This window comes from Paramormyrops kingsleyae, chromosome 2 (genome assembly GCF_048594095.1).
Source record: "Paramormyrops kingsleyae isolate MSU_618 chromosome 2, PKINGS_0.4, whole genome shotgun sequence".
Lineage (NCBI taxonomy): Eukaryota > Metazoa > Chordata > Actinopteri > Osteoglossiformes > Mormyridae > Paramormyrops > Paramormyrops kingsleyae.
The window spans coordinates 18,487,062-18,512,139 of NC_132798.1; the positions used below are offsets into that span (position 1 = coordinate 18,487,062).

Consider the following 25,078-nt stretch of genomic DNA (forward strand, 5'->3'; position numbering starts at 1 on the left):
TGCTTGGGCTTGATGGATGCTGGTGTTGATGCTCGTTTTCTTGCATAACTATATACCAATCAGGAAACCTATCGATGAGACTCCCTTTAAGGGAGGTGGTAAAGCACTCACCTGGGGTAGAGCAAAACCAGCTTCAGCTCTCTCCTTATCCAGAGGTCACACCTTCAAGATGTCATAAGAGTTTTTGCTCACTCGTTTGATTTGGCAAAGATATTTCTCTTGAGAGTTCAATCAATTCGCCCCTTTTTCCACACTGAACACAAGACCAGTCTGTTAGACTTTGTCGTTCTCATTTTTAGGTTCTTGTTTTTAGGGCTTGGTTGGGCGGTCCGATGGAACCTGCTTCTTCCACCTCTTTATACAAATCTGGGGTTGTGTGACCTTGTCATGTAGACACAAACAGAAAGTTCGTCTCCTTGGCCCTCTTCTCAGAGAGTACCGTAGTTATCAATGATACGGGTTTCCTTTGTTCCCGCCACTTCCTCCAGCAGGTCAGGGACCGTGTTCTCATGAACCTGAAGCCAGTTCACAGTTCCCTTTTCAGTGTTTTAGTAATTTCCTTTTCACAACTTCTCCTCCATCATAACCTGGCTTTACCAAATGGCTTTTGTATGCTTTGGATAGCAGGAAGTACTCAAACCTCTAAAAGCTGTGAGGATTGCATGGTTATGGACAGAAGACATCTTGCAGAAACTCCAGATGGCTACAGTTTGTTTCTTACAGGAGCATTTCATTAATTAGATGTTTTCCTGGACAGTAGAGGTTCACTTTGTTGAAATGTATAACGACGATTTCTTTAGTAGCAAATATCTGAAATGCTTTCTCCTGTACAAAGGTTTTCTGTGATTAAGAGGCAAAAGTTTGCCTTACAAAAGCAGCACCTGATTCATCTGGTTAACTTGAGCATGTCATAAGACTCCATCTGTACAACGAGACACAATACCAGAAACCATGGTCCTTTGTAGTGATGGACAAAATGACACTTCTTGAACCATTTGGTATATTTTTTGACTCCATTAGGTGGTGCTCTCTGTTTAAAGAAGGGCACAAAGCATGCCTCAAAGCAAACCAAGAGCGCCATCTAGTGGGATCAAAAACTACAGCAAATGGTTCATGAAGAGTCATTTGTCCGTCATCAGTGCTTTGAGTTCAGAGTTCATTATCTGGGGGCAAAACAGTAGCCAGACCGGGAATTGACCAGAAGGAATTAACCTGGTCAAATAATCACATCAGTATTGGGCTGTGAATTTTACCACAAGAATGATGCTTTGAAGGTCAAAGTCCCACAAACGTGTGAATTATTCGACATTTTGTGGTTTATGGTGTCATTGTTAGTTTTGTTGCATATACAGCTGTGTAGCATGCAGTATGACCTACTTCAAGAATTGTGCAAGGTAGGTGGGAGGATAAGTAGACAATCAAGGTGTGTGCAGACATTTTTCTGACATGTCATTTCCTAAAACGTGCAAAATCACCCCACTCTCTGATAGAAGGACAATGGTGCAGATCAAAGCAATTCATTTTATTTGAACTATAAAATATGAAAAGAACCACTTCAAAATTATTTCACAAGATCAAAAATATTGCAGTCTCACTAAAAGTCAGGATTCCCAAAAGAAAGGTCAATTATTACAAAAATGCACATTCTAACGGGGAAATATATATATATATATATATATATATATATTACGAAAACAAACAGGATTCTTCTACGTGCATCATTCTTCGTACATTTCAGTGTAAATGTGGAGGCGCGATGGATGTTTAAGACCAGTAAACCTGTACTGGGAAGCACTGTTGCAGGTCATCTGAAACCAGTGGCGAAAGACATCAGTCCTGTGAGTCATATCAGGCTTGGCAAGTAACCATTACTGCGGAACGATGCGGATCACAGCAGATGGGTGGGTACCAGTATGTGTGAGATCCGGCCTTCTAAGGTCAGTCTGACAGAGGCCTAGATAATGTAGGATGTGCAGGCGCTTGGCGGGGGGGCGGGGGTTCTACAACACACAGCCCCAGAAAGAGTCCAAGTTTTCCATCTTGCATGCGACACTTCCAAAAAATCGATTCCAGTATGTACAGAGGATATTCCAGACAGTTACTTTCTCTGCATTTCACAGTAGGAAAATAGTTCTTACAACAGGATGTTAACACAACCATGCTCTGCACTGAAATCATAGCCAGTTACTGTTATCTAAAAAAAAAAAAAACACGAAAAATTACCAAACATTAAAATTTCACTGTTGCGGCCTCACACGCGAAACTTCAAATCAAAGAAGCAAACAGGCAATAATAAATGAGCGAAAAAAACTTCTCAACAAAAAATGTTTACATTTCAGTGACGTCCAGACGCTTGGATATACAGTTAAATGGAGAATTAGCAATAGAAATGTAAAAATGAAAACTTAATTGGTAATGTAATATCTGAGATACATAATTATTATGCTTAAATACAGTGAGTGTTCTCACTGCACGATGTTCACATTGCATTAAAAGCTTGCTGTTCAGTCAAGTCACGTTTTCCTGTCACTAAAGACCCTCTGCAACATCATCAACCATATGGTTTGTACTCCCAGCCAGCAGGGGGCAACATTACGGCCCCCTGTCGCTCCCACCTTCACCGCGCTACCCTCCTTTGCACACTCTGTATGACTACATAGTTCTTGATTAGAAATAATTGGCTTTCACCAGAAACAAAATAAGAAGATAATGGACGGCAGTGCCGGAGAGGAGGTGCGTGAGAATCTCCTCCTTGCACAGGCCACTCTCTCCCATCTCTCTCTCTCTCAGAAACGGGACAAAAGGACCCGATCTCAGGTCAGGCCGGGGGGGGGGCGGCTCGCGTCCGTCCACTCGCGGTCTCGTGCTCAGGTGCTGGAGGACCACAGGTGCATCTGCTTGGCAATCTGGAGCACGAAGACAATATCGGGCCGCTGGTCGGGGTCGGGGTTGATGCACATGCTCACCAGACCCCTCAGCTGTGGAGACACGGGACGGTGGGGGGGGGGGGGGGGGGGGGGGGGGGGAGGGGACACGGGGATTTATTTTGAGCTGCTCGCCAGAGTTAAATTGTCCCAGTTGTATAGCTGGATCCATGATGAAGGTTTAGAGCAGGGGTGGGCAATCTTATCCAGAAAGGGCCATTCTATATGCAGGTTTTCGCTGCAACTCCCTAATTAGGTCAGTAATTAGAGGACTGATTGGCTGAAGAGTCCTCACACCTGGGTTTGAACAGCTGACCTAAAGGTTACCCCAAAGGCCTGCATACACACTGGCCCTTTGCGGATAAGATTGCCCCCCCCCCCCCCCCCCCCAGGTTTAGATCCTCGGCAGCACGCAGAAAGCAAACCTCTCATCGTAGATCCTTCACCAATATGTACCGTTTACAGCATATGAGCCACTGTCTTGTTTTGGGGGGGGGGGGGTGCTTGGGGTAGGTGAACTTAAACAGGGGATTTCTGGTGTATTTCTCACAGTCCAGCCCATTTCTGGTTGAGGGGGTGGTGACCGTGTTCACAGTCGTGGCCATTAAACCGAGAAGCTGATGCCCTTTTCCGGGACGGGGGGGGACTCCTTGGTGCTTAAGCAGCAGAGTGACACATGGGCTGGGCCCCCACCAGGCGCCCGACAACCCGTTTGTCTACAGAGGAGCAGCAGCTGGTGTCCATGCCCTGGGGGGGGGGGGGGGGGGGGGAACACGGTCCCCATCCCTGCCTCTGCCTGGCCCTTTTCCTCTCAAGACCCTCAGCTTGCCAGCCCCACTCTGACACCCCCACCCCCACCCTCTCCACCCAAGTGGCTCCAAGTGCAATCGAAGGGGGGGCCTGGCAAAGGGCTGTCCATTCCCTCATCCGACCCCTCCAGGTGGTCCTCATTGAACCCGATGACAGTCGGGCGCCCCAGTACCCTGTCAGGCGGTACGCTGCTCTGGGGGGGGGCTAACTAACGCTAATCTGTTAGCTACATCCCCGGCAGATTAAAATTAAGCATTAAACCATTAAAAGGTGGAACAGAAACTGGCAGGTGTTTTTGAGTCATTTGCCGCCTCCTTGCTCCACGTTTACAGGTAACGTTAGTCGTGAAGCTGTGACTGGGCTGCAGCCAGGACCTCCCGCTCACACTCCGTTTGACGGCTAGCACCCACGACAGCCACGCCTGGGCGGCCCGCCGTTCACCCTGCCAGACCCGCCCCCTTGGCTCCAGCTCTACCCTCCTTCATGTAAATGATGCCAACCTCCCCTGTGGCATCTGGGCGACCTGTCGGGGCTGCTAAGGGTCACGGGCCAGTCGCCATGAATGATGGCGAATGACGCATCCGCCGCTGCCACGGTAACAATGCCGAGCCTAATCACTCAGAAATTAGGTCTGGCTTGTGCCTGACTACCTGCTTTTGTAGTAGGGGATAGAAAGAGCAGAGTTGCAAGTTGAAACATTGTTTCAATATAATTACGATAAGGGGGAGAAGGGCCCTGAAATAAGGGGGCGAAAAGCCTTGTCTTGAAGCGTACAAGGGGCACACGGCCACCCTTACTGGGTTTTGTTTCCTCCTCTGTCTGCAGGGCTCTTTCACAGCTCAGTATTGTTACTGGACACGTTTAATAGGCATCGTCACTGTAAGATCTCACCGGTCTCCCTCGACAGCGCCCCCTACCTTCTCGGAGTAGTGCTCTACAGGCAGTGGCGGGTAGTCGCACTGCTCAATCTTCTGACACAGGGACAGCAGGTTCATCTTGTCTCCGTAGAAGGGGCTCTGCAAGGCGGCCATCTGAAATAGAGCCACGGGATGATGCTTTATTTGCCCTTCGTGCCAGTGTGAGTACAGCTACGGTGGAATGTTTCCTTTCACATATCCCATGATGCTCTGCTTCGAGACACACACACACACACACACAGTCTAAGCATAGGGTCAGCCATTTATCTGGCACTGCTAGAGCTGTTTCGGGGGGGGGGGGGGGGGGGGGGGAGAGTGTTGATCAAGGGCCTAAAGGTGATATGACAATCCTCCCGACCATGGGATTCAACCCAGCGACCTTCCAATCACAGTCCTGATCCACTGAGCCACACCCCACCCCCCACCTGCGAGGGGGACAGGCAGATGGGTGAGCCCCTGCAGTCTCGCCCCGTTCAGCCAAATTCCTAGATGTCATGTGAGGGGTCAAAGGTCACTAAGGGGTTGGGGGGAGGGCAGGCGGTGATCCCCTTGCCCTGTGGTTCACCCAACGGACCCCCCCTGCATGGAGATTTTCCATCTGCCCCCCGGAATGGATTACACTCTGTGAACAGGGACTCCCCCCCCCCCCCCTCCTGGGTATTACCCGAGAGCAGGAAACAGGAGGTGCCTTTGTTAAGTGCCCCAGGCTTGTGCACACAATCCACCTGCACGCCATTCCCACCTAAATCCTGCCTTGTCTGGTCGACCTGAATGACAAACACTGTATACAAAAGTTGTCGTTACTCAAAGACTGCACAAGTGTTTCATTTTAATGGGTGGTTTCAGTTACCTTACCTGAGGGGGGTCTAGTCAATTCCTGTCATACCTCACTTCAGTCACCTCACAGTTAAGCACTGATTCATACCCAGAACACTAAGTGCAGTGATTTCTGACTCCGGCACTGACCAAGCGAGCAGCACTGCGAGTCGCAGAGGTCCTTAAGATATTGGATGGTCCACAAGGTGCCAGTCTCATCTGCTGGCCCGCGGGCAGACTATGGAGAAGCATGTCCCACAATGCACAACAGTATGACATGTTGTTTTCTAGCTACAATTTGGGTTGGTGGGGGGTCAGTTCATTATGGGGTATTTCACGTGAAACGGCAGTGAAATGACACAAAGAGAAAGGCACAGATGCCATACAGAAGAGGTTAAGTGAGAGAATTTCAAGGAATACGATCCAATAACTAGCATACTGGTGTATCTGTGCCCAGGTGGGAGGGGTCAGCGGAGAGGCTGAGGCTCGGTCAGCGGGGGAGGCTGAGGCTCGGTCAGCGGGGGAGGCTGAGGCTCGGTCAGCGGGGGAGGCTGAGGCTCGGTCAGCGGAGAGGCTGAGGCTCGGTCAGCGGGGAGGCTGAGGCTCGGTCAGCGGGGGTGTCGGTGGGCCGACAAACAGCACACAGAAACACCCGCACAGACGTTCACTTTACCACGCTCACTCCTTTGCTGATGCCTGGCTTTTCCCCATGACATCAGTGCAGTGACGCTTTCATCCAGCAGGCGGCGCCTTGGCTAATTGCCACATGGCGCCGTTATTATTTTCCCTGTTGCGATCGGCCTAATTGCGACTGGGGAGTGATACGCGGGGGCCGGGGGGCAGGGGGGTCCTGGCGAGGCGCTACATCCTTAATAAGGAGATTCCTGATAATCGCTCTGGCCTGTGACCCCGGGGTCTGGGTGCAGCTCATTATCAGGCTGTGCGGGGGGGGGGCACCCTGCCAAACTCACCCATAACACAGTCATTCTTAACTCACCTCTCTCTTTCTCTCTCTCACATACACACACACACACACACACACACACACACACACACACACACACACAAAGTCACACACACACAGTCATGCAGACATGGACACACACACACACACACACACACACACAACGTAGACACACTGCCTTGTAACGAGAGCTGCCTGTACAGATTCCGAGCTGAGGGACCCCCCCCCCATCTCCTGCAGTGAGCTGCTAATTAGTGGAGTACAGCCCCCCCCCCCTCCCCCCCCCGGCACCCACTTGTCACCCCCGTCAGCTCGCTCTTTCCACTCCCAGCTCTAATGTCTCGGCTGCTAGAGAGCTCCAAGACAGCAGCAGGATGGAAACGTTGGCGGGGGGGGGGGGGGCACAGGTCACACGGGTACGTGAGGCACCGCCAGGACGTCAGGTCCTGAACACTGCTCTGGGGGGGGGGGGGGGGGGATGAGCTTTCATTTTATCTGCCAAGCAATAACCCCAATTCGTCAGAAATATGTAATTTGTGCTCCAGAGTCCTGGGGGGGGGGGTTGTTATCAGGAACAATAATCCCGCTCTTTGATCAAACCCACGGTGCTTAAGTTCTTTATTTTTGTCTGAAAGGGGGCAAGTATTTACGAAGAAAGGGATTAGCTGTGTGTGGAAAGTGACAGAAAGAAAGCACGGCTTGATTTAGGGGCCGTTGGAGGTGGAGGTGCTCGGCCATCCTGGGGACGGGGGCAGGCTGCTGCTGTCCATCCACCCCCAGGTCCTAAAAGTCACAGGATTCCAGGACCACGCGTCATGATTTCAGACCGAGGTCTTTGCGCATCATGTGAACCAAGCCCAGTTCCAGAACATTCTACAAAGGCCGTGATGGGAAGCTTGGGGGTGGGATTCGAGCTGACAGCCTTCTGGGTCTCTCCCCCCCAACATGCTCCCAGGAGACACTGTGTCAGCCCTCTGCTGTCCCACGCGTCCCCAGCCTCAGCCGGGCTGCTGTAAGGAGTCCTTCTTCACTAAACATCCCCAGCCGCCCCCCCCGACCCCAACAGATGGCAGCCCAGACACTATGGCCTCAATAGGAAACAACCCCCCCCCCCCCCTGACATCCCACAACCTCCTCCACTGAGCAGCACATGACCGACTGCCGGTGTCCCCAGACACATCCCACGGCGAGGGCATCCATCTCAGCGCCCCCCCCCCAACAGGGCAGATCGTGTCGGTCGCGGCATTACTGACATGCACCTGGTGAGTCACTTTAGGTGCCGCCGTCGATCGCCCCGAAACCTGAGGGTGCGGGATGGCCCAGGTATCTGTGGGAGGGGCCAAATGTAGCCACGCCAAGATCTCCAAGCTCGTGTCCGCAAATGATCCAGAATGTCCTCAAAAAACACACAGCAGGAATGTGCATGCACACACACAAACATGTGCAAACATACATGCAGATGCACACACACACACGAATGCTGAGTTCATATATTGTATCATTGTGGGAACCATCTATTAATTTCTATGGGGAAAACTCTAATCCGAACATGACAACCTTAACCCCGACCCAGCCCTAACCATTAACCATAAGTAACCAAACAAAATACAAGACTTCTAGGTTTTTTCATTACAGTCACAGATTTTTATAAAAAATGAGGGGGGGGGGGGGACTTGTGGGGACTTCAAAAATGTCCCTACAAGCTAAAAAGTAACAGCTTTTATATTTGGTCCCCACAATGTGGTAAATACAAACCCCCCCCCCCCCCCCCCACACACACACACATACACAGCCCCCTCTGATCTTTATTAACACAGAGCAGTACAGGAGTGGGAAAAGGGGGAATCGATGGCGCCCCCCCAACCACAGCCGGCTGAGAGCGGAAAACATTGTTAAACTCCCGCAGAGCCGGCGGCTCCCCTCCACGACCCCCCCGACCGACGGGCCTCCTACACATTGATTTTTTATTTATCGCCCAGTGGCGATATTTCTTCCCGAGTGCGCAGAGTCCCTCCCCCCTCGCTGCCTGTCAGCACATAAATCAGGGCCAATTTCGGCAGCGGAGCCCGGGACGGCTGGTGGACACGGGGCCGCCCGTTAACGGGATTAAATCGTTATTTAGCTTCTGTGGATGGGGGGCTGAGGGATGGCCGGGAGGCCCTGACAGGTAAACCATCCCCCCCCCCACCCCCGCCTGCCCCAATGCATTTTGTTGTCTGCTTAAGGGGTGTGAGCGTATGCGGATTGGGGGAGCAGTTTGAGTCAACAAAAGCCATCCATCCATGGATGCTGTTTTCTATCCTGATGATTCCTGTACAGGGTCAGGCTGCAGGATGCGGGGAGCATCGAGTGCGGGGCAGGGGGTGTGGGGGATAAGAGGGACGCGGAGGGACTGGGTGGGACGCGGGGGGACTGGGTGGGACGCAGGGGGACTGGGTGGGACGCAGGGGGACTGGGTGGGACGCAGGGGGTACTGGGTGGGACGCAGGGGCAGTGGTGATTTACAAGGCCCTTCATATAGCCTGCTAAACTCACGCCACATATGCCAAGGAGTCAGACACTTGCTCCAGCCTGTCACATCTCCTTACAGAAACGCCCTTTTGCTCAAAATCATAAGCGGAAATCCGGGCACTGCACCCAGGGCCGTAGTCCAACTCCATTCTCCTCCTCTTTATCCTCCTTAATTTCTTTCACAGATCTGGCCATTATAATTTCAGTTCACACACAAGAAAGGAAGGAAGACTCGGTGGAATGACACAGCCAGTATCTGACATCTCGAAGAAAACGAGAGACCGATCATTGAAATGTCCATGCTCGGCTCTGTCGGGGCCACAGAGTCATGTGACGACGTGACTAAGATTTTCTGGGAGTTCTCTGTTGCTATGGAAATAACGCAGTGGAGTTTTTTTGTGGGCAGGGCTTGGGGAGGCTGCCGGGTTTCACTTACCTCATAGAGCAGACAACCCAGGGACCAGATGTCAGATTTGAAGTTGTATCCATTCTCGTGGATCCTTTCGGGAGACATGTAGTAGGGCGTCCCCACTGCGGGAAGCAGAGAGACAGCCGTCGGTCCAGCAGCAGGGGTTGGGGTGGGTAGTGGACACTCACGCGTAAATGCAGGTGCACACCAAGAGGCAGGAGAGTAAATTCAATTCAATTCATTTTTTATATAGCGCCTTTCACAACAGAGCTGTCCCAGGGTGCTTTACATTGCAACGTCGGAGTAGTCACTGGCAGTAATCAGTAATCAAATGATTAATGTATCCAGTAGGAGCCACTTTAGCGATATGAGATACAGAGCTGTTAACGACGCACGTCTTCACCGAGAATGAAAACTACAGAATGTGATCACAAATGGCCAAACATCCATCCATAGATCCATCCATCCATCTATCCATATGATATATGTGTTTTATAAGGCATCATTTTGTTATTTTAAGGTGTGTGTAAAAGCAGTCCTGTGCCATGTCAAAATTCAGGGGGGGGGGGCCAGGTAGAGAGACTCCCTCCCCGGTCGCAGGATTCTGGATGAGGACCCCACCCCCCCGGTCTGTGCGGTGGCCAAATAGCACACGCATAAACCCGTATGCCCCTCCAAAGCCAGCCATTGAAGCAGGCGTATGGCGGGGGTGTTTAGGGGCGGGTACAGCGGGCGACGGTGCAGCTTCCGGGCTGCGGGCGTGGTCCTCCGTGGCAGCCCATCCGGCACCGCGCAGGGGTGCGCTGCCTAATGAGCGCCCCCCCGCCAAACTCAACCCCCCCACCTTCCAGTCTAATCAGCGCCAGTCTGCCAATGTAGCACATTACTCAATATGACAAGAGCAGGATAATCAGGGGCTATTCATCACCCCCCCCCCCCCCCCCCCAGACCTCCCCCCGCCCACTCGACAGCACCGGGGTCCACGCGGCCAGCTGAGGTACCCTGACGGAGCGGCGGCGATGTCGCCGGACACAAAATGGATGGAGGGAACTCTGTGGCCTTGATTAACGGCCCCATCGGAACGCGCTGGCCCTGCGGACCCCTTCAGTGGCACTGCAACTGGCGCCATAAATTCCTCCTAATTCATGGCCGTAAAAAATGAAGAAAAAAAAAAAGAAAAATCAGGGTCTAGCTTTAAACTGCGAAGTACAGGACCGGAAAGGGAGCCAGCCGCGGAGAACCCACCCCCCCCTCCGGGCTGGGGGTAACTCACAGAACGCAAAAAAAAAAAAGAAAAGCAAAAGCCAAACTTCTCAAGATAGTCCGGGAGGGAGAGCAGTTCTGACCCACTGAAAGTAACGAGGGCGGTAACTGAAGCTGCAGATGGAGTCTTTACGAGTATAGTGCACAGCAATACACATGCAGAACCGTGCTTCAAAGCCGCTGCACTCACAAATCAAAACGAAACTGCTTTGAGACCGGCCACAGAACATGCGCACAGAGACGATTAATTTTTCCTCTTGGAATGTCATTTAACATTTTTAGTTTTATGACAACCCAGTTTATCATTTCCGATCCTGCCCACAGTAATGGGATGCCAGATTAGGGTAGTCATTTAATCGAAATCTTCATCTACTCACCAGTAAAGGAATATTTTACATCCAAATGACAGTTACGATATAATATTAGCATATCTGTCCCCCGAAATTTAAATAAAGCCGCTAATTAAACCAGTAGGACAATGACAACATCAGACAACCAGACAACATCAAATGAATGACCCCCCTCCCCGCCCTCAGACACAGTCCCTGCCTTTTATATACTGTAGGGGGGGGGGGAGAAATGTCATTATTCGCAGCCTTGTTTCTGCTTACAACCTTCCTTTATGCAAAATTACCTCCATTTTCAGCTTCCCACTGTGCTCATGAGAATTTTTAATAAAATTCGGTCATAAGAATTTCCCCCCCTAAAACCATAAATACAGGTGAAAGCCAGCATTGCTGCAAGCCGCAAGAAACCTGGGAGATCCTGGGGATTTAAAATATATTTGTAAAACATAAATACCGTAAAACACCACGAGAGCCAACAGTGCACAGCAAGACCCGCGTCTCGATGAAAAGTGTGTTCGGTGAGCTTTGCTCAGATTGCCTTTTCCAGCTCAGGCGAGGAACATAGGTGTGTCACTTCCTTAAATGGGAGGGGGGGGGGGGGGTTCATTTGTACAGATTTTAGACAAATGAAAGGCATGGTTTGAGGGGTCTTATCATGCCCACGTTTTTTATGTGCTGTGATTTGGCACCTTGAGTTGGAATTTGAACACTTTCGTTATCATTTAATTATAAACCCGTCTGTTTATAGTGAAAGAAGAAGAAAAAATAAGGTAACAGTCATGAAGCAGAGGCTGAGGTAACTGCCTTGGGAACAAAGTCTCAGGTATTTACTCTAAAATTACCTCTTGCTCCCTAAAATGTGGCTAAATCTCTTACTGACATTAATTCTATAATTTGCTAGACTAAAGCTGTTCTCCATCAGGTTCGTCCACAGTCCTGCTTTCAGGCTACCCGTGGCCCAAAAGCATAAAACGGAAAATAACCTTCCTTACGGTGCACAAATCCAAGACACTGAATTCAGTGTGTGTGTGTGTGTGTGTTTTATTTCAGCTCATTATAGACACACACACGCACCTGTATTTTTTTGCCAAACAAACCGGCGTATTGAGTTGTACCCCCATGACGACGACGGCTAATTAAGCAAACAGACGCTTTTTTTTGGGGGGGGGGGGCATTCATGACAGAACGGCCCGAGCTGGGTGTGTCGGGGGGGGGGGGGGGGAGTGCGGGCTATGAGACCATTGCTTGGTTCCTCCAGCAGCGCTTCCTTTATTTCTTTCTGTCCCGCATTCTCGCCATCCAGCCTCTCACTCCTGCCATTAGGTTCCACCTGCACCGGTCTGACGTTGGGGCGTCTCCCATTCCTAACCGCTAACCTGTCCCCACCGGTGGCCTGTCTAGCCGCGGTCCCACGACCCCCCCCCCCCCCCCTCCCTCAAAAAGCGAGGGCAGACGCAGCCCGGAATCCTCCTACACAGGGGTCAGCAGCCTTTGAGTTGGGAGCCGTCGCCGTGGTGACCAGCTGCGGTCCAGTCCACCCGAGCTCGTTAAGCATCTGAGTCTGCCGTTAAGCCGGCTTCCGGACGCTAACGAAGGCTGCCTGGCACCCCCACTTCACACACCCAGAAGCAAGGGCTAAAAGCAAAAGCTACACACGCTACTTTATCTATGAGCTGGGGGGGGGGGCACACAAATCAAATGATAGCACCCGCAGTTACCGCGTGTCGCCCGCTGACTGGTCGGACATAAACTAGCGTGGCCTGTCGAGTTTCCACCTGCCGCGTCTCCTCCAGCGTGTCCCGGTGCTATGACCACACCCCTTTCCTGGCTTTGGTCCACTAATGGCCAATAAAAGAGCAGCTTGCCAGATCATGTCATGTAAATGTAAACCAGGGCATTGCGGGAAAAACTCATTAAAATGATCCTGGTGTTAGTCAGTAACCAGCCCTAGCTCACTGTCCTAGAAAAACACACACTTCTGCCACAGCACTCGCTCACACAAGAATGCCAGCTGAACTGAATTTTGTTTGAACCATATTACAGTACTAAAAATCCTCAGCATCTACCAGGACAGGAATGAGCAATACTCACACCTAAAGACATGATTAGTTACATAAGGCTTAACTTCCATGGCTGCCTCTCCAGTAAGCTGCACAATGAGCCTGAAGCCTATCCTAGGAGCCACATGGGGACCCTGGCTGGGACTCGGGTCCATCTCAGGGCAGGGACGCACGCACGCATGGATACACACACACACACACACACACACACGGTAATAAACCACAGGCAAATATGCGGAAGACACCTGTGGGATGCAAACCTCAAACCCTGGATGCAAGAGACCACAGTGTGACCCAGTGCACCTCCAATATAAGGTCTTATGATGTAAACACAGGGGAAGACCACTAGGAGTACTTTAGCACTCTGGTGTTTGTGGGGTGGTGTACCGTGATTCGGCAAACGTGCACAGATGACTGGCATCACCGAAAGCCACATGCCACCATCTCTCTGCCCCTTGTCTTGAGCCTCCCTCCTCTTGGGCCATGGACACAGCCAGGAAGTCCCAGGACAGCTTTCCAGGCTGGGGGGGGGGGATTCTATCTGTCTGTTTGTGCTTCACCAAGTCTCAGCAGAACCAGAAAAATCACATGGTGTGATTCTGCAACTGTGTCCATGTTTATGGTTTTTTTCAGGTCCCCATTTGGACAAACTCAATTTTATAAAACTTTGTGAATACATTCAGAAAAGTAAAAATGTTTGATTACTTATGGGTAAGGTTATGGCTGGGTAGGGGTTAGGGTTGTCATTGCTGGGATTAGGGTTATGCCCATACAAATGAATGGATGGCCCCCACAAAGATATGAATACAAACGTGTGTATGTGTGTGTATGTCTGTGTGTCCCACCTCTCAGAAGTACCGTTACGAAGCCGCCATTTGCCTGACTGAACCATGGTGTTCCTGTAGGAGCTGGACAGACAAGAAACCCACAGAAGGCGGGTTGGTGTGATCCCACAGCGCAGAAGCGTGCCTGAAGGCCGGATCAGCACCATGCTGCGAGGATCCACCCTCAGCTGAGTGTCACAAGTGGGAAAAAAATCTCTCAGAAACCGAGAAACCGGTGTGTTTCGTACGGCTGCTTGGTACGATCACAGACACCGGGGCAACATTTTTGAGGGGAGGAGAGTTTTGTTTGTTGCCATGTACGTCTCGGATATGTCTGAAAAGCAGTATGGATCTTCCTTTCGTAGGCAGGCTTTCCAGAAAGTGTGATGGCTTGATGGCAGCATGAACAAGCCCCCCCCCCCCCCCCCCACCAAACAGCTCTCACATGCAGTGACAGTAGTCCGGAACCCCACCCGGCCCCCACCCCCCACTCTCATAGTGCCACTCCCTAACTGCACTGCGATAGCTCATCTCCGTAACAAGACCGTTTTCGGGACCAGCTGAGTGTCCCAGCACATCGGGGGCTGTGCCCCCGTCCCCCACACTGTGCCGGGAAGGAACGGGAGAGGACAGGACAGCAGCAGGCTGCTGCCGACTGAACCCTGCTGAGGGATTGTGCTCTGACGCCTTCTGGAAACATGGGGTGGGGGAAAGGGGGGTATTCGGAGGGGTACAACATAGCAAGGAAGACGAGTGTGGCACTGGGAGGAAGGTGACGGCCGGTGGAACACAGTCACATGTCTTCAGCTGTGATTAACAGCCTCAGTGTGACAGGGGTGGTGTGACTCGGCGAGCTGGGACACGGTGCCTGTGGTCGCAAGGTCGCTGCTTCAAATTTCAGGGTCTGAAGAATGATTCGAGCAAGACTCTTAATGCCTAATCACTCCAGAGACTGGCTGACTCTGCTTTCTCAAGATAATGTCCCTCACTTTGGGTAAATGTCTGCTATATGAAAAAAAACATTCAGAGGGCTCTGTTATATAACAGCAGCCACATTATGTCAGCATGAACCAGCGACATGGTTGGGCAGGTGCATTATTATTATTATTGTTATTATTATTGTAGTTGTTGTTGTTATTATTTTTATTTATGATTGATTGATTATTTGTTTGTTTGTTTTGCCACGAACCTCAAGAATTTTTTTCTTCTAAGTGAACTGAACGCAACTCCCTGACATTTGGAATCCAATGTTAATTACGAAGCAACAGGAGACACATAATCGACAGACATATCGAAGGAATTAAGGTTATGAAGGAGCAGGTGACATGAACTGACATAGTAAGAACACAAAAGGCTGCTTTAGCCTTTTTAACCATCGATCACAGACCCTGGGTCACTAACAGTTAGGCAGTTGGATTTGTCCATCAGCTAAACCTGCAAACACGAATGTACACTCAGGCCTGGCATGTCAAACGGACACATACACACAACCGTAAAGCCTTAATCTCAGTTCACAGACCCACACTCACTGTAACACACACGCACAGACCCACACTCACAGTGAACTCACAATGACACACACAAGACACACACACACACACACACACGCACAGACCCACACTCACTGTAACACACACACACAGACCCACACTCACAATGACACACACAAGACACACACACACACACAAGGCACACACACACACACACACACACACACACAGCAGGCCCAACACGCGCTCTCTCTCAGTGGGACTCAGCCCGGCTTGCAGACGTATAATTTTCGGTGTGTTTTCTGTGTCTTGGTGGGAGATCATTAGTCAGTCTCGTCTCCCCTTGCCTGAATCGGCTCTCGCTGCCAGCGCTGCTGATGAGGGAGGGGCCATTTCAGGCTTCTATTTCCGTGTGCGGCGTCCCCCGCCACTGAAGCCCCGCGAGTGCGTCTTTGAAGGACGTGGAGGGCGACTTACCTAAGGAATGTGCCGCCGTGGTCTTGGAGCTGAAGAAGCGGCCCAGGCCCAGGTCTCCCAGCTTCACCTCCCCCGTGGCCGTGATGAACACGTTGGCTGGCTTGATGTCTGGGGCACAGAGGTGGGGGGGGGGGGGGGTCAGGGCGCAGGCCTTGAGGCTGTCCACACCCCGAGCCACCACCCAATCCAAGCACCATCTGTCCCTTGCTGTCTGTCCCTACTTTCCTGTATCTCTCTGTGCTGATCTGTTTCTTTCCTGCTTGCATTTCACCATTCTACCTGCTTGTCTCACTTTATTTTATTTCCTTGTATCTCACTATCCTACCCTGTCTATCTTTATATTCCAATATTTTACTACCCTGCACTGGCTGTCTGTCTTTACTTCCCTGCATCGCTATCCTACCCTGTCTATCTCTAAATGACTCTATCATCCTGCCAGTCTGATTTATATGATCTTACTGGTCCATCCTTTGTGCATCTCCTTCACCCTGTTCTGTTCTCCCCCTCCACCTACATTCCTTTACCGCTCTGCTTTATCTTCTTTCTAATCTCCATGACATCATACTCCACATGTCTGAGTTTACATCCTCCCTCTCCGTCTTCGACCATCCAAACCTCCTAGACGCCGTGCCTCATCACCCTCCCTTACTCAACGCTGCGTTAATCCATCTCTGCTGTTAATTACGGTATGTCCTTGTCTCAATTTATCTACGCTGTGTTTAACTGGACTGGCCCTCGTTTCCTCCTCCCCGTGTTGTGCCCTGGGGGGTGGGGGAGGGGGGCTCCTACAATCCAGAGCTGTGCGCCGCATCTCGTAGTGTGCCAAGTGGGCACGCCAGTGAGCCGAGGAAGTGGAGACGGAGTTGATTTGGATGCAGCAGGACCCACTGTGCTGGGATCTCCCAGAAAGGAGGGTCTAAATCTCACCTATAGTTTACAGTCACCTTGTGAGGGGGTTTCCATAGCAACAGGCACCACCCCTCCAAGAAGAAGATGGCGTAAACAAGGCCCCCCTCAGACACACAGGTGGGACCAGCAGATTTGCATGCAAGCATGGCAGTCGGGGGCAGAATCACATGGAAAGAAGGCAGGTGGGGTGGGTATTTACCTCTGTGCATGACCCTCCGGGAATGCATGTGCTCCAGGGCACTGCACAGCTGTACAAAATACTTCCATATTGTCCTTTCCGGGATGAGGCGTCGCTTCTTCTTAAAGTACTGGGGGGGGGGGGGGGGGCGCATATGAGAAACAAGCACAACTGGGCACAACTCCCCCCCAGCACCGCACTCTCTCGGGGCCATTGCCGAGGCTCCCGCTCGACATCAAAGGAATTCCTGATCCGGCATTAACATTTTTAACCCTTGCTGTTCCGCCATGTGAGCTGGCAATTAGGGCCCATTAGAAAATACTGCCTAATGAGCTCCGATGCTCCCAATACAATGCTGCACCTAATTAACACTAATCCCATTAATTAAGCACTGAGATATGTTTAACGTCGCAAAACAACAAATGCTATATATATATATATATTTTTTTTTTTATTATTATTATTCTTTTTTTTTTCTCCCCATTTTGCCTTCAGCTTCTTGACTGAATCTGCATATCAGGGGATATAATCACATGCATCAATACGACACGGCCGCATTTAAATGATGTAAATATTTTGGTTTGACTGGATAGTCAAGACAATTATTTAAAATAAGTGCATTTTTATGAATAAAAATTGAAAATTATGCAAACTCTCTTCCAAAGAGGAGAAAGAATGGAGAGGAATGAACTGGTTTTAAATGGAAGGAAAAAAATAAAGGTATTATATTATATTTTATTTCTACTCATGAATAAATAAAGTACCTTAAACTACATCTAATGAAATATCAAACAGTAACATTCACTTAAATTTGTAATTTCAGTTCAAATCACCCATCCATTCATTTTCTGAGACCGCTTATTTTGGTCAGGGGGGGTTCAGAGCCAGTCCCGGAGGCTACGGGCGCAAGGCAGGGAACAACCCAAGATGGGGTGCCCAACCATCGCAGGGCGCACGCAAACAGGCACATCGAGGGCCAATTCAGTAACTCAGCCTCAGCATGTTTTGGGGGTGTGTGGGGAAAGCGGAGCACCCAGAGGAAACCCCACGACAACAAAGGGAGAACATGCAAACTCCACACACATAGAACCCGGGCGCAGACTTACACCCAGGTCCCAGAGGTGTAAGGCGACAGTACTAACCACTGCACCACCATGCCGCCCCCCAGTTCAAATTATTTGGACCTATCGCTATTGTATAATTGCCTTCAAATATCTGGAATTTAAATTGAAAGCTAATGTGCAGCTTAGTTCAGGATCAGAAGTGTGCCTGTAATCAGAAGGTTGCAGGTTCAAATCACAAGACCCTTAACCTCCAGTTAATCTAGGGACTGGATGACCCTGCTTTCTCAAAAAGAAAAGAAAGTGTGTCGCTTTGGATTCAAGTGTCCACTAAATATATATACTTTTTAGGAATAACTTGTTTTTGTCTCTTTCCCTTCTTCAGCTGGCAGGTGACGCCCCACGCGTTGGACGGCTGGCGGGGACGTTAATGGAGCGTGACAGTGTCCGTCCCCAGGGGGTGCCCTGATTGAGGCGATACGGGCCTCACGCAATGACCCCAAACGACGAGCTGTTCTCTTACATGTCTCCCGACTGACCCCCTCCGCCAAACACACAGCAAGCAGTAGTACTGGAGTCTCCGGTGACGCACCTTGATCATCTGTGAGAGGTCACCGGCGTCAGCCAGCTCCAGTACGATGTTCAGCTCATTGTCCTCGATGAAGGAGTCCAGGTACTTGATCACATTGGGATGGTTCAGCTGCTGCAAGGTGACCAAACACACCAAACCCTCTCAGGTCGGTCATGGGAAATTCTGCCTAATGCCGACACCCAGCATATATATATAAAGTAAAACCATAAATAAATGATAAACTATTTTAGGAGACAGAAGGTCAGTTGATTTCTGCTGCTTGTTAGCAACCCTAACGAAGCTCAGACCCTAACAAGGTCTTTCTCAAGTATTTCTGCTTTGAGACAGGTGGTGTGTCATTGACTTGACCACATATTTGGGCTGAAATGTACCACAATGTTTTGAAGAGCAGGAGGCCGCAGACAGGCCCCCCCAACCCGGACACTCGGGGGTTAACTGCTAAGGCACACGGGCCCCGAAATGCCCCCAGGTATAAGATTACAGGGGCATGTCGTACATTGGGCAGGGAGCAATCCCTTTAAATTTAAAGGCATCTCAGCTATTCATAACAATAGCCAGCCGGCGACATCTGCGCAGACAGGCCATCCAGAGGCGAGCACGGAATGCACAGACCCTGCGCAGACCCCGCACAACATCGAAAGCCACAAATAGCATCAAGGTCAGCCGTCTGCAGACTTTCCCAGGACCGGGGAGCAGAGGCAAGTTTGGGATAGTTTAGAAATCAGGAGGATGGGTCACATTTCGAACTGAGTCTGTAACCCGAACCCATTTTCTAACACAACGCTGTGCGCTGCTAAATGGAACAACTGCCGCCAGTGAAACGGCAAACATTCTCCCATTGTTCGCCTTAAAAAGACAGCCACACAGCAATGTCTAACACCTGCTTAGAAACGTACAATGTAATAAAAGCTGACGTTAACTTCAGCATGAAATCCATACCTTAGAACTAAGAACATTTCATTTTCTCCATTAAAATTCAAATATCATGATGATAAGAAGTGTATTGAGTCACAAGCCATTATTCACGACGCATGACAACTTTACTGCTGTTCTCTTTCTACGCGGACGTCAGAAGTCAAAGAAGCATCAGTGTTTTGACAGTATCACCGCCTTTACACGATGCTGAGGTTCCCTGACACAAGAGAGATAAGGATTAAACCACTGCTGTCTGCACTCACTTCGTTGATTCATTGATTGCTGCACCTATTTTACAGGGTATTAGTCAGGGCCTAAGAATGTTAGAGCACCGGCAGACTGTTAATTACGCAGCGTCACGCCATGCCCGCGTGGGGACTGTCTACCTTGCGGCTGTCTGAACGGCAGACGTCTCGCTCCAGGGGAGTTATTCTGAGACGAGATCCTTTGAAGGAACGACACCTGACACGAAAATTTCGGGGCAGTAACTTTAGACACATTCGTGCCTCATACAGGGGATGAGAGATGTGTGAAATATGCAGCAATATGTGCAGAGTGTGCGAGCAAAGTATATACAGAGCATAACTAGATGCAGTTGGAACGACAACAATGCATTCCCTGGACAGCCTCATCACCCCCTCCATCTAATCCTTACCCCTCCCACACACCCCCAAAACTCTACACTCTCCCCACCTCTCCATGAAATCTTTATTAAAAGCCAAACTTTGTGTGACTTGTCTCAATGTAATCAGGTTCACCGGATCTGTGTCTCTGGTTGTCCATTCGAATGCCACCACTGCTTGAATTTAGGTGCCATTTATCTCAAAATGAAATCGGTTCTAGAACATTACTTATACTGTGCTCCGGTATGAAAATGTCCATTAAATACTTATATAGTTAATAAACAGTTAAAGTGCTCAAGAGATCAAGTGTCTTCTGCAGCTGCCCTTTCCTTCCTTTGCTACGAACTAGCGCTGGTGCTTCATTTTTGGTGCAATTTGTCTCAAACATTGATCCAGTTCCAGTTGTTCACCCATACAATACGCTTGCAAGGTTTGAAAAGTATATGCTCAATACATTTTAAGTTATAGGGCTATCAGGATCAGTCCTTCTCTTTGCTGTCACTGTATGGCACTACTTCAATTTTGCTGAAATCTACCTCTAAATTTGGTCAATTCCAACTGCAGTGTCAAAATTCCACTTCTGAGTTTGGTTATAATCAAGCCACTTCTTTCAAATGGCGCAGCGAAAGGGCCAATTTTAAAGGGTATCTGGATCCAATGTTAATTTTATCGCCCACCTCAGTTAAAATACAAGCGACTCATGAGATCAGATCCTGATGAATGCCGATATCGTTTATTCTCTCTGATATCATTAAGTAAACAGAACCAGATGATAAGGTCATGAAAGACAGTCAAAAGGCTGTTAATTTCAAAATACACACGTGTGTAAAACTTCTAAACCAGTCACATTGTCAGTTCTCTTACTTCTAATACGTACCTGCCATAAAGAACTTACAATAAACCAATATAAAATCAGGATATCAATTTAACATTTATTCTGTGATTATCCTTAGGAAGCATCTGAAATCTAATGCAATGTGCAACGTTCAAAAACAGTTTCACAGAAGTTGGCTCTTACAACAGCCATGTAATACGGCAGCAAATACTTTTTGAGTTATCATCTCAATGAGAAATTGTTAACGGCAGCGGCGGCCTGGTACAACACCATAGGTATTCTCTGTCTGGGGGAATACAATAAGAATTATTGCAGAGTATAAGTAAGCCATACAGAGTATGTTCAGAGTATGAGTAAATAATGCAGAAAAATATTTACAGGGTCTGTACTGGGCAAGTCCAGTATGTGAGTAAGGACACCTCTGAACATGCAGTTTCAGCAAAAAGTATGCAGTCTGCCAGTGTTGGGCTCGATCATGTGACCAACGGCAGCTAGTTGCTTAACAGGCTGCACTCCAGCTCCCGGATAACTGGTCTGTGTGTGTATGTTTGTGTGAGTGTGTGTGCGCGCTCGTATCCCAAAATGTGATAAAAACCTGTTATTTTGACATTGTGGGGACCATTTTCAGGTCCCCACAAAGATCTGTGAATGAAATCAAAAATGCCAAAAGTCTTGTATTTTGTTTGGTTAAGGATAGGGCTGGGTAGGGGTTAAGGGTGTTATGTTGGGATTAGCGTTTTCCCCATAGAAATGGAGAGTCCTCACAAAGATATAATTACAAACCTATGTATGTGTGTGTCTGTGTGCGCGTGTGTGTGTGTTACCACCCTGTATGGTGGGATTGAGCCCTGATCTACCCATGGTGAACAGGGAATAGCGAGTGAAATAGCGTAAAAGCAGACGACATGCTAATCCATGTCTGCCTTTCTTAGATCTTCAGGCCTTTGCGAAGATCCTCGCTTGATGCCTCACCGCTGCCATTTTCCCATCGTCATGGGGGCATTTCATGACACAAATACAATAATGTTGATCCTTGGGGGGGGTGGAGGGGGAGATTTTCGATGTGGTGGCCACACCCTGCTCGCTCTGGACAGACACGAGGCCAACACTGGACCTCCACTGTGGGGGTGACAGGGATCTGCTCCCAAATGAGAATCTCATCCCGAATCACTCCCTAACTGTCACCATGTTACATACTTCCTGTGCAAAACCCAGCGTGTTTCACAAAAGTCACGCAGAGACTTTTCCATGTGACACAGTCAGGTCTGAGAAAGTTCTGGAATATGGAAGCGGAAAGAACAAAGGTGTAAAGAGGGCGGCCTGGTCTCCATGTCAGACCGGCCTGTAGTTTCGATCCAGATTGGTCACCACCCTCCTCAAACAGCACTGCAGTTCCAACATTGATCTCTGCAGCCTCCACCAGTTAGCCAAATGCTACGTCCCTCTGCGACTCCCGGATGGGACTGAGTTATAGTTAATCAATGAGCATGCCCCCCCCCCCCGGGCACTGTCAGAACTCGGGCTATGGAGGGATATCAGCCGCTGAGGTGGGGGTGGGGTTCGGGTAGGCATCAGGATCGAAGGGTGAACAGCACGTACAGTATGTAGGAGCGCAAGCTTGTTACCATGGCGGTAAATGTCTCTTTAACTCTGCCTTATTCAGGAAATGGAGGGACAGGATGGGAAAGAGAGAGAGAGAGAGAGAATGAGGGAGAGAGAGAGAGAGAATGAGAGAGAGAGAATGGGGGAGAGAGAGAAAAGGAAAAATAGAGAGTGAGGGTGAGGGGAATAGAGAGAGAGTGACAGGTAGGAGGGATGGAGTGTGGAGGAGGGATAAAGGGAGAGAGAGAGAGTGAGAGAGAGGGAGAGAGAGCCCTTTACTGTCTAGGGACACCTCTACACACCATGTCAACAGGATGGGAGCATTAGTACAGCACGGAGCTGACATGTGCTGACTGGAGTGTGTGTGTGTGTGTCTGTGTTTAGAATAGGTTTATATTACATTGTGGGGACCAAATATCCCCCACAATGCAATAAAAACCTGTTTTTTGACGCTATGGGGAACATTTTCTAGGTTCCCACAAAGATCTGTGAATGCAATAAAAGAGTAAAAATGCCAAAGTCTCATATTTTGTTTATTTAAGGTTAGGTGTGTCTGTGGCTGTGTGTGTGTGTGTGTGTGTATGTGTCTGTAGCTGTGTGTGTGTGTGTCTGTGGCTGTGTGTGTGTCTGTGTGTGTGAGTGTGTATGTGTCTGTGGCTCTGTGTGTGTGTGTGTTTGTGTCTGTGTGTGTATGTGTCTGTGGCTCTGTGTGTGTGTGTGTGTGTGTGTGTGTATGTGTCTGTAGCTGTGTGTGTATGTGTATATGTGTCTGTAGCTGTGTGTGTATGTGGCTGTGTGTGTGTATGTGTGTATGTGTCTGTGTGTGTGAGTGTGTATGTGTCTGTGTGTGTGTATGTGTCTGTGGCTCTGTGTGTGTGTGTGTCTGTGTGTGTGTATGTGTCTGTGTGTGTGTATGTGTCTGTGGCTCTGTGTGTGTGTGTGTCTGTGTGTGTGTATGTGTCTGTGTGTGTGTATGTGTCTGTGGCTCTGTGTGTGTGTGTGGAGCCTGTAGGTCTCTACATGCAATCTTTACACCACACTTTCATGTTTGTTTTTTTCAGACCCACATGGCCTGACCACCCACCATGGAGGAAGCTGATGGACAGGGGGGTCAGTGGTCAAATGCTGGCTCCAGGCACCCCGTGACAGGCTGGGGGCATGTGGGAGGGGGTCACCCCCCCAAGATCCATGTGAAACCCTCCCAGCTGTGTAACCCAGGCAGAGGTGATGCCAGCTCACTGGTGGGGGGTGCATCTTTTCATCAAAAACTCACGGAAGAGAATGTGAGGAGGGTGAGAGGGGATTACAGCACTACTCTCCACTGCCCAGGTCAGACCCCTGTATGAGCTCATCGGCCCTTTGGTGGGTGGGGGGGTGCGGTTACACGAACTAAAGGGTGAATCGGATGCCAGCCGCATGAGATCCGCTCCCCATTTCACCTCTCGTTTCTCCGCAGACCCACACTTGGCCCCGAAAACTTGCCGATCTGTTTATGGCTCAAGTCATTTTCCGAGACACACACAAAAAAAAACAAATCACGAGAGCACATGTGCGCCGAAGTCTGACTCCTGAAAACAGAAATACATTGTTACCAGGTTAATTCTAGCAGCTCACAAGCAGTGCTGTGGCCCTTGAGTGTCAGCCTGAGGGGGGGCTCCCTGCTCCCATGCTCTTCTCCCACTTTCTTCACAGTTCTACCCTCTTTCACTTCCCTGTCATCACAAGGACCATTAAAGTGTAGCGCCAAAGCCAAGGAAATCACGAGCAAATGTTTTTGGACAGTGAGGGGAAATCCAGAGTACCCGGAGAAAACCCCATGATGACACGGGGAGAACATAAGAACTCCACACATATGGAGCCATGACAGAGACTAGAACCTTGATCCCAGGGGTGCAAGTCAACAGGGCTAACCACAGTGCTACCATGCCCCAAAGCATGGGTAAAGTCTTCTCGAGTCAAACTTACCTTCAGAAGGTCTATTTCCTTGATACAGTCCTGACGCGCTTTTGCATCCATCATTTCAAATATCTAGAGTGAAATAAACAGAAACAGAAGTTAAAAAGTCCCACTTGTTTCCAGTTTATTCACAGAGGCCCTGCCTTCAAAGCACTCTGCACACAAAATCATACCTGGACCTTCTTCAGAGCAACCTGCCTGCTCTCCAGCAGGTACGTGGCTCGGTACACCTCGCTGAACTGGCCCCTGCCGATCTTCTTTCCCATGTGGAAGTTTGCCATCGTGCAGCAATACTGGTGTCCAGGGAGTTTCCTCTGTGGGAGCGAGAATATCAGTCTACAGTTTGAATCTGGGAAGTGTGTGTATAAGGAGCTAGTCTACAATAAAAATCTGAGAGGTCTGCATGGAAGGAGCCAGTCTACATTAAGAATCTGAGAGGTCTACATGAAAGGAGCAGTCTACAGTAAGAATCTGGGAGGTCTGTGTAGAAGGAACCAGTCTATATTAAGAATCTGGGAGGTCTGTGTGGAAGGAGCCAGTCTACAGTAAGAATTTGAGAGGTCTGTGTAGAAGGAGCCAGTGTACAGTAAGAATC

General features: G+C 49.6%; 1 protein-coding gene across 3 annotated transcripts in view; it reads right to left on the reverse strand.

Moving 5' to 3' along the window:
* Positions 1–1,501: 1,501 nt before the first annotated feature.
* The window catches only part of LOC111858695 (serine/threonine-protein kinase Nek7), a 43,900-nt gene continuing 20,323 nt past the window's right edge, over positions 1,502–25,078 (reverse strand). For all 3 annotated transcript variants that reach the window (XM_072707316.1, XM_072707310.1, XM_072707319.1), the window contains exons 3-10: positions 24,657–24,797; positions 24,493–24,555; positions 18,553–18,663; positions 16,921–17,029; positions 15,813–15,920; positions 9,379–9,473; positions 4,652–4,765; positions 1,502–2,978 (exon numbers count right to left, since the gene is read on the reverse strand). In XM_072707316.1, the coding sequence (XP_072563417.1) occupies positions 2,868–2,978; positions 4,652–4,765; positions 9,379–9,473; positions 15,813–15,920; positions 16,921–17,029; positions 18,553–18,663; positions 24,493–24,555; positions 24,657–24,797 (852 nt within the window). In that variant the 3' untranslated portion in view covers positions 1,502–2,867. The remainder of the gene's footprint in view (positions 2,979–4,651; positions 4,766–9,378; positions 9,474–15,812; positions 15,921–16,920; positions 17,030–18,552; positions 18,664–24,492; positions 24,556–24,656; positions 24,798–25,078) is intronic.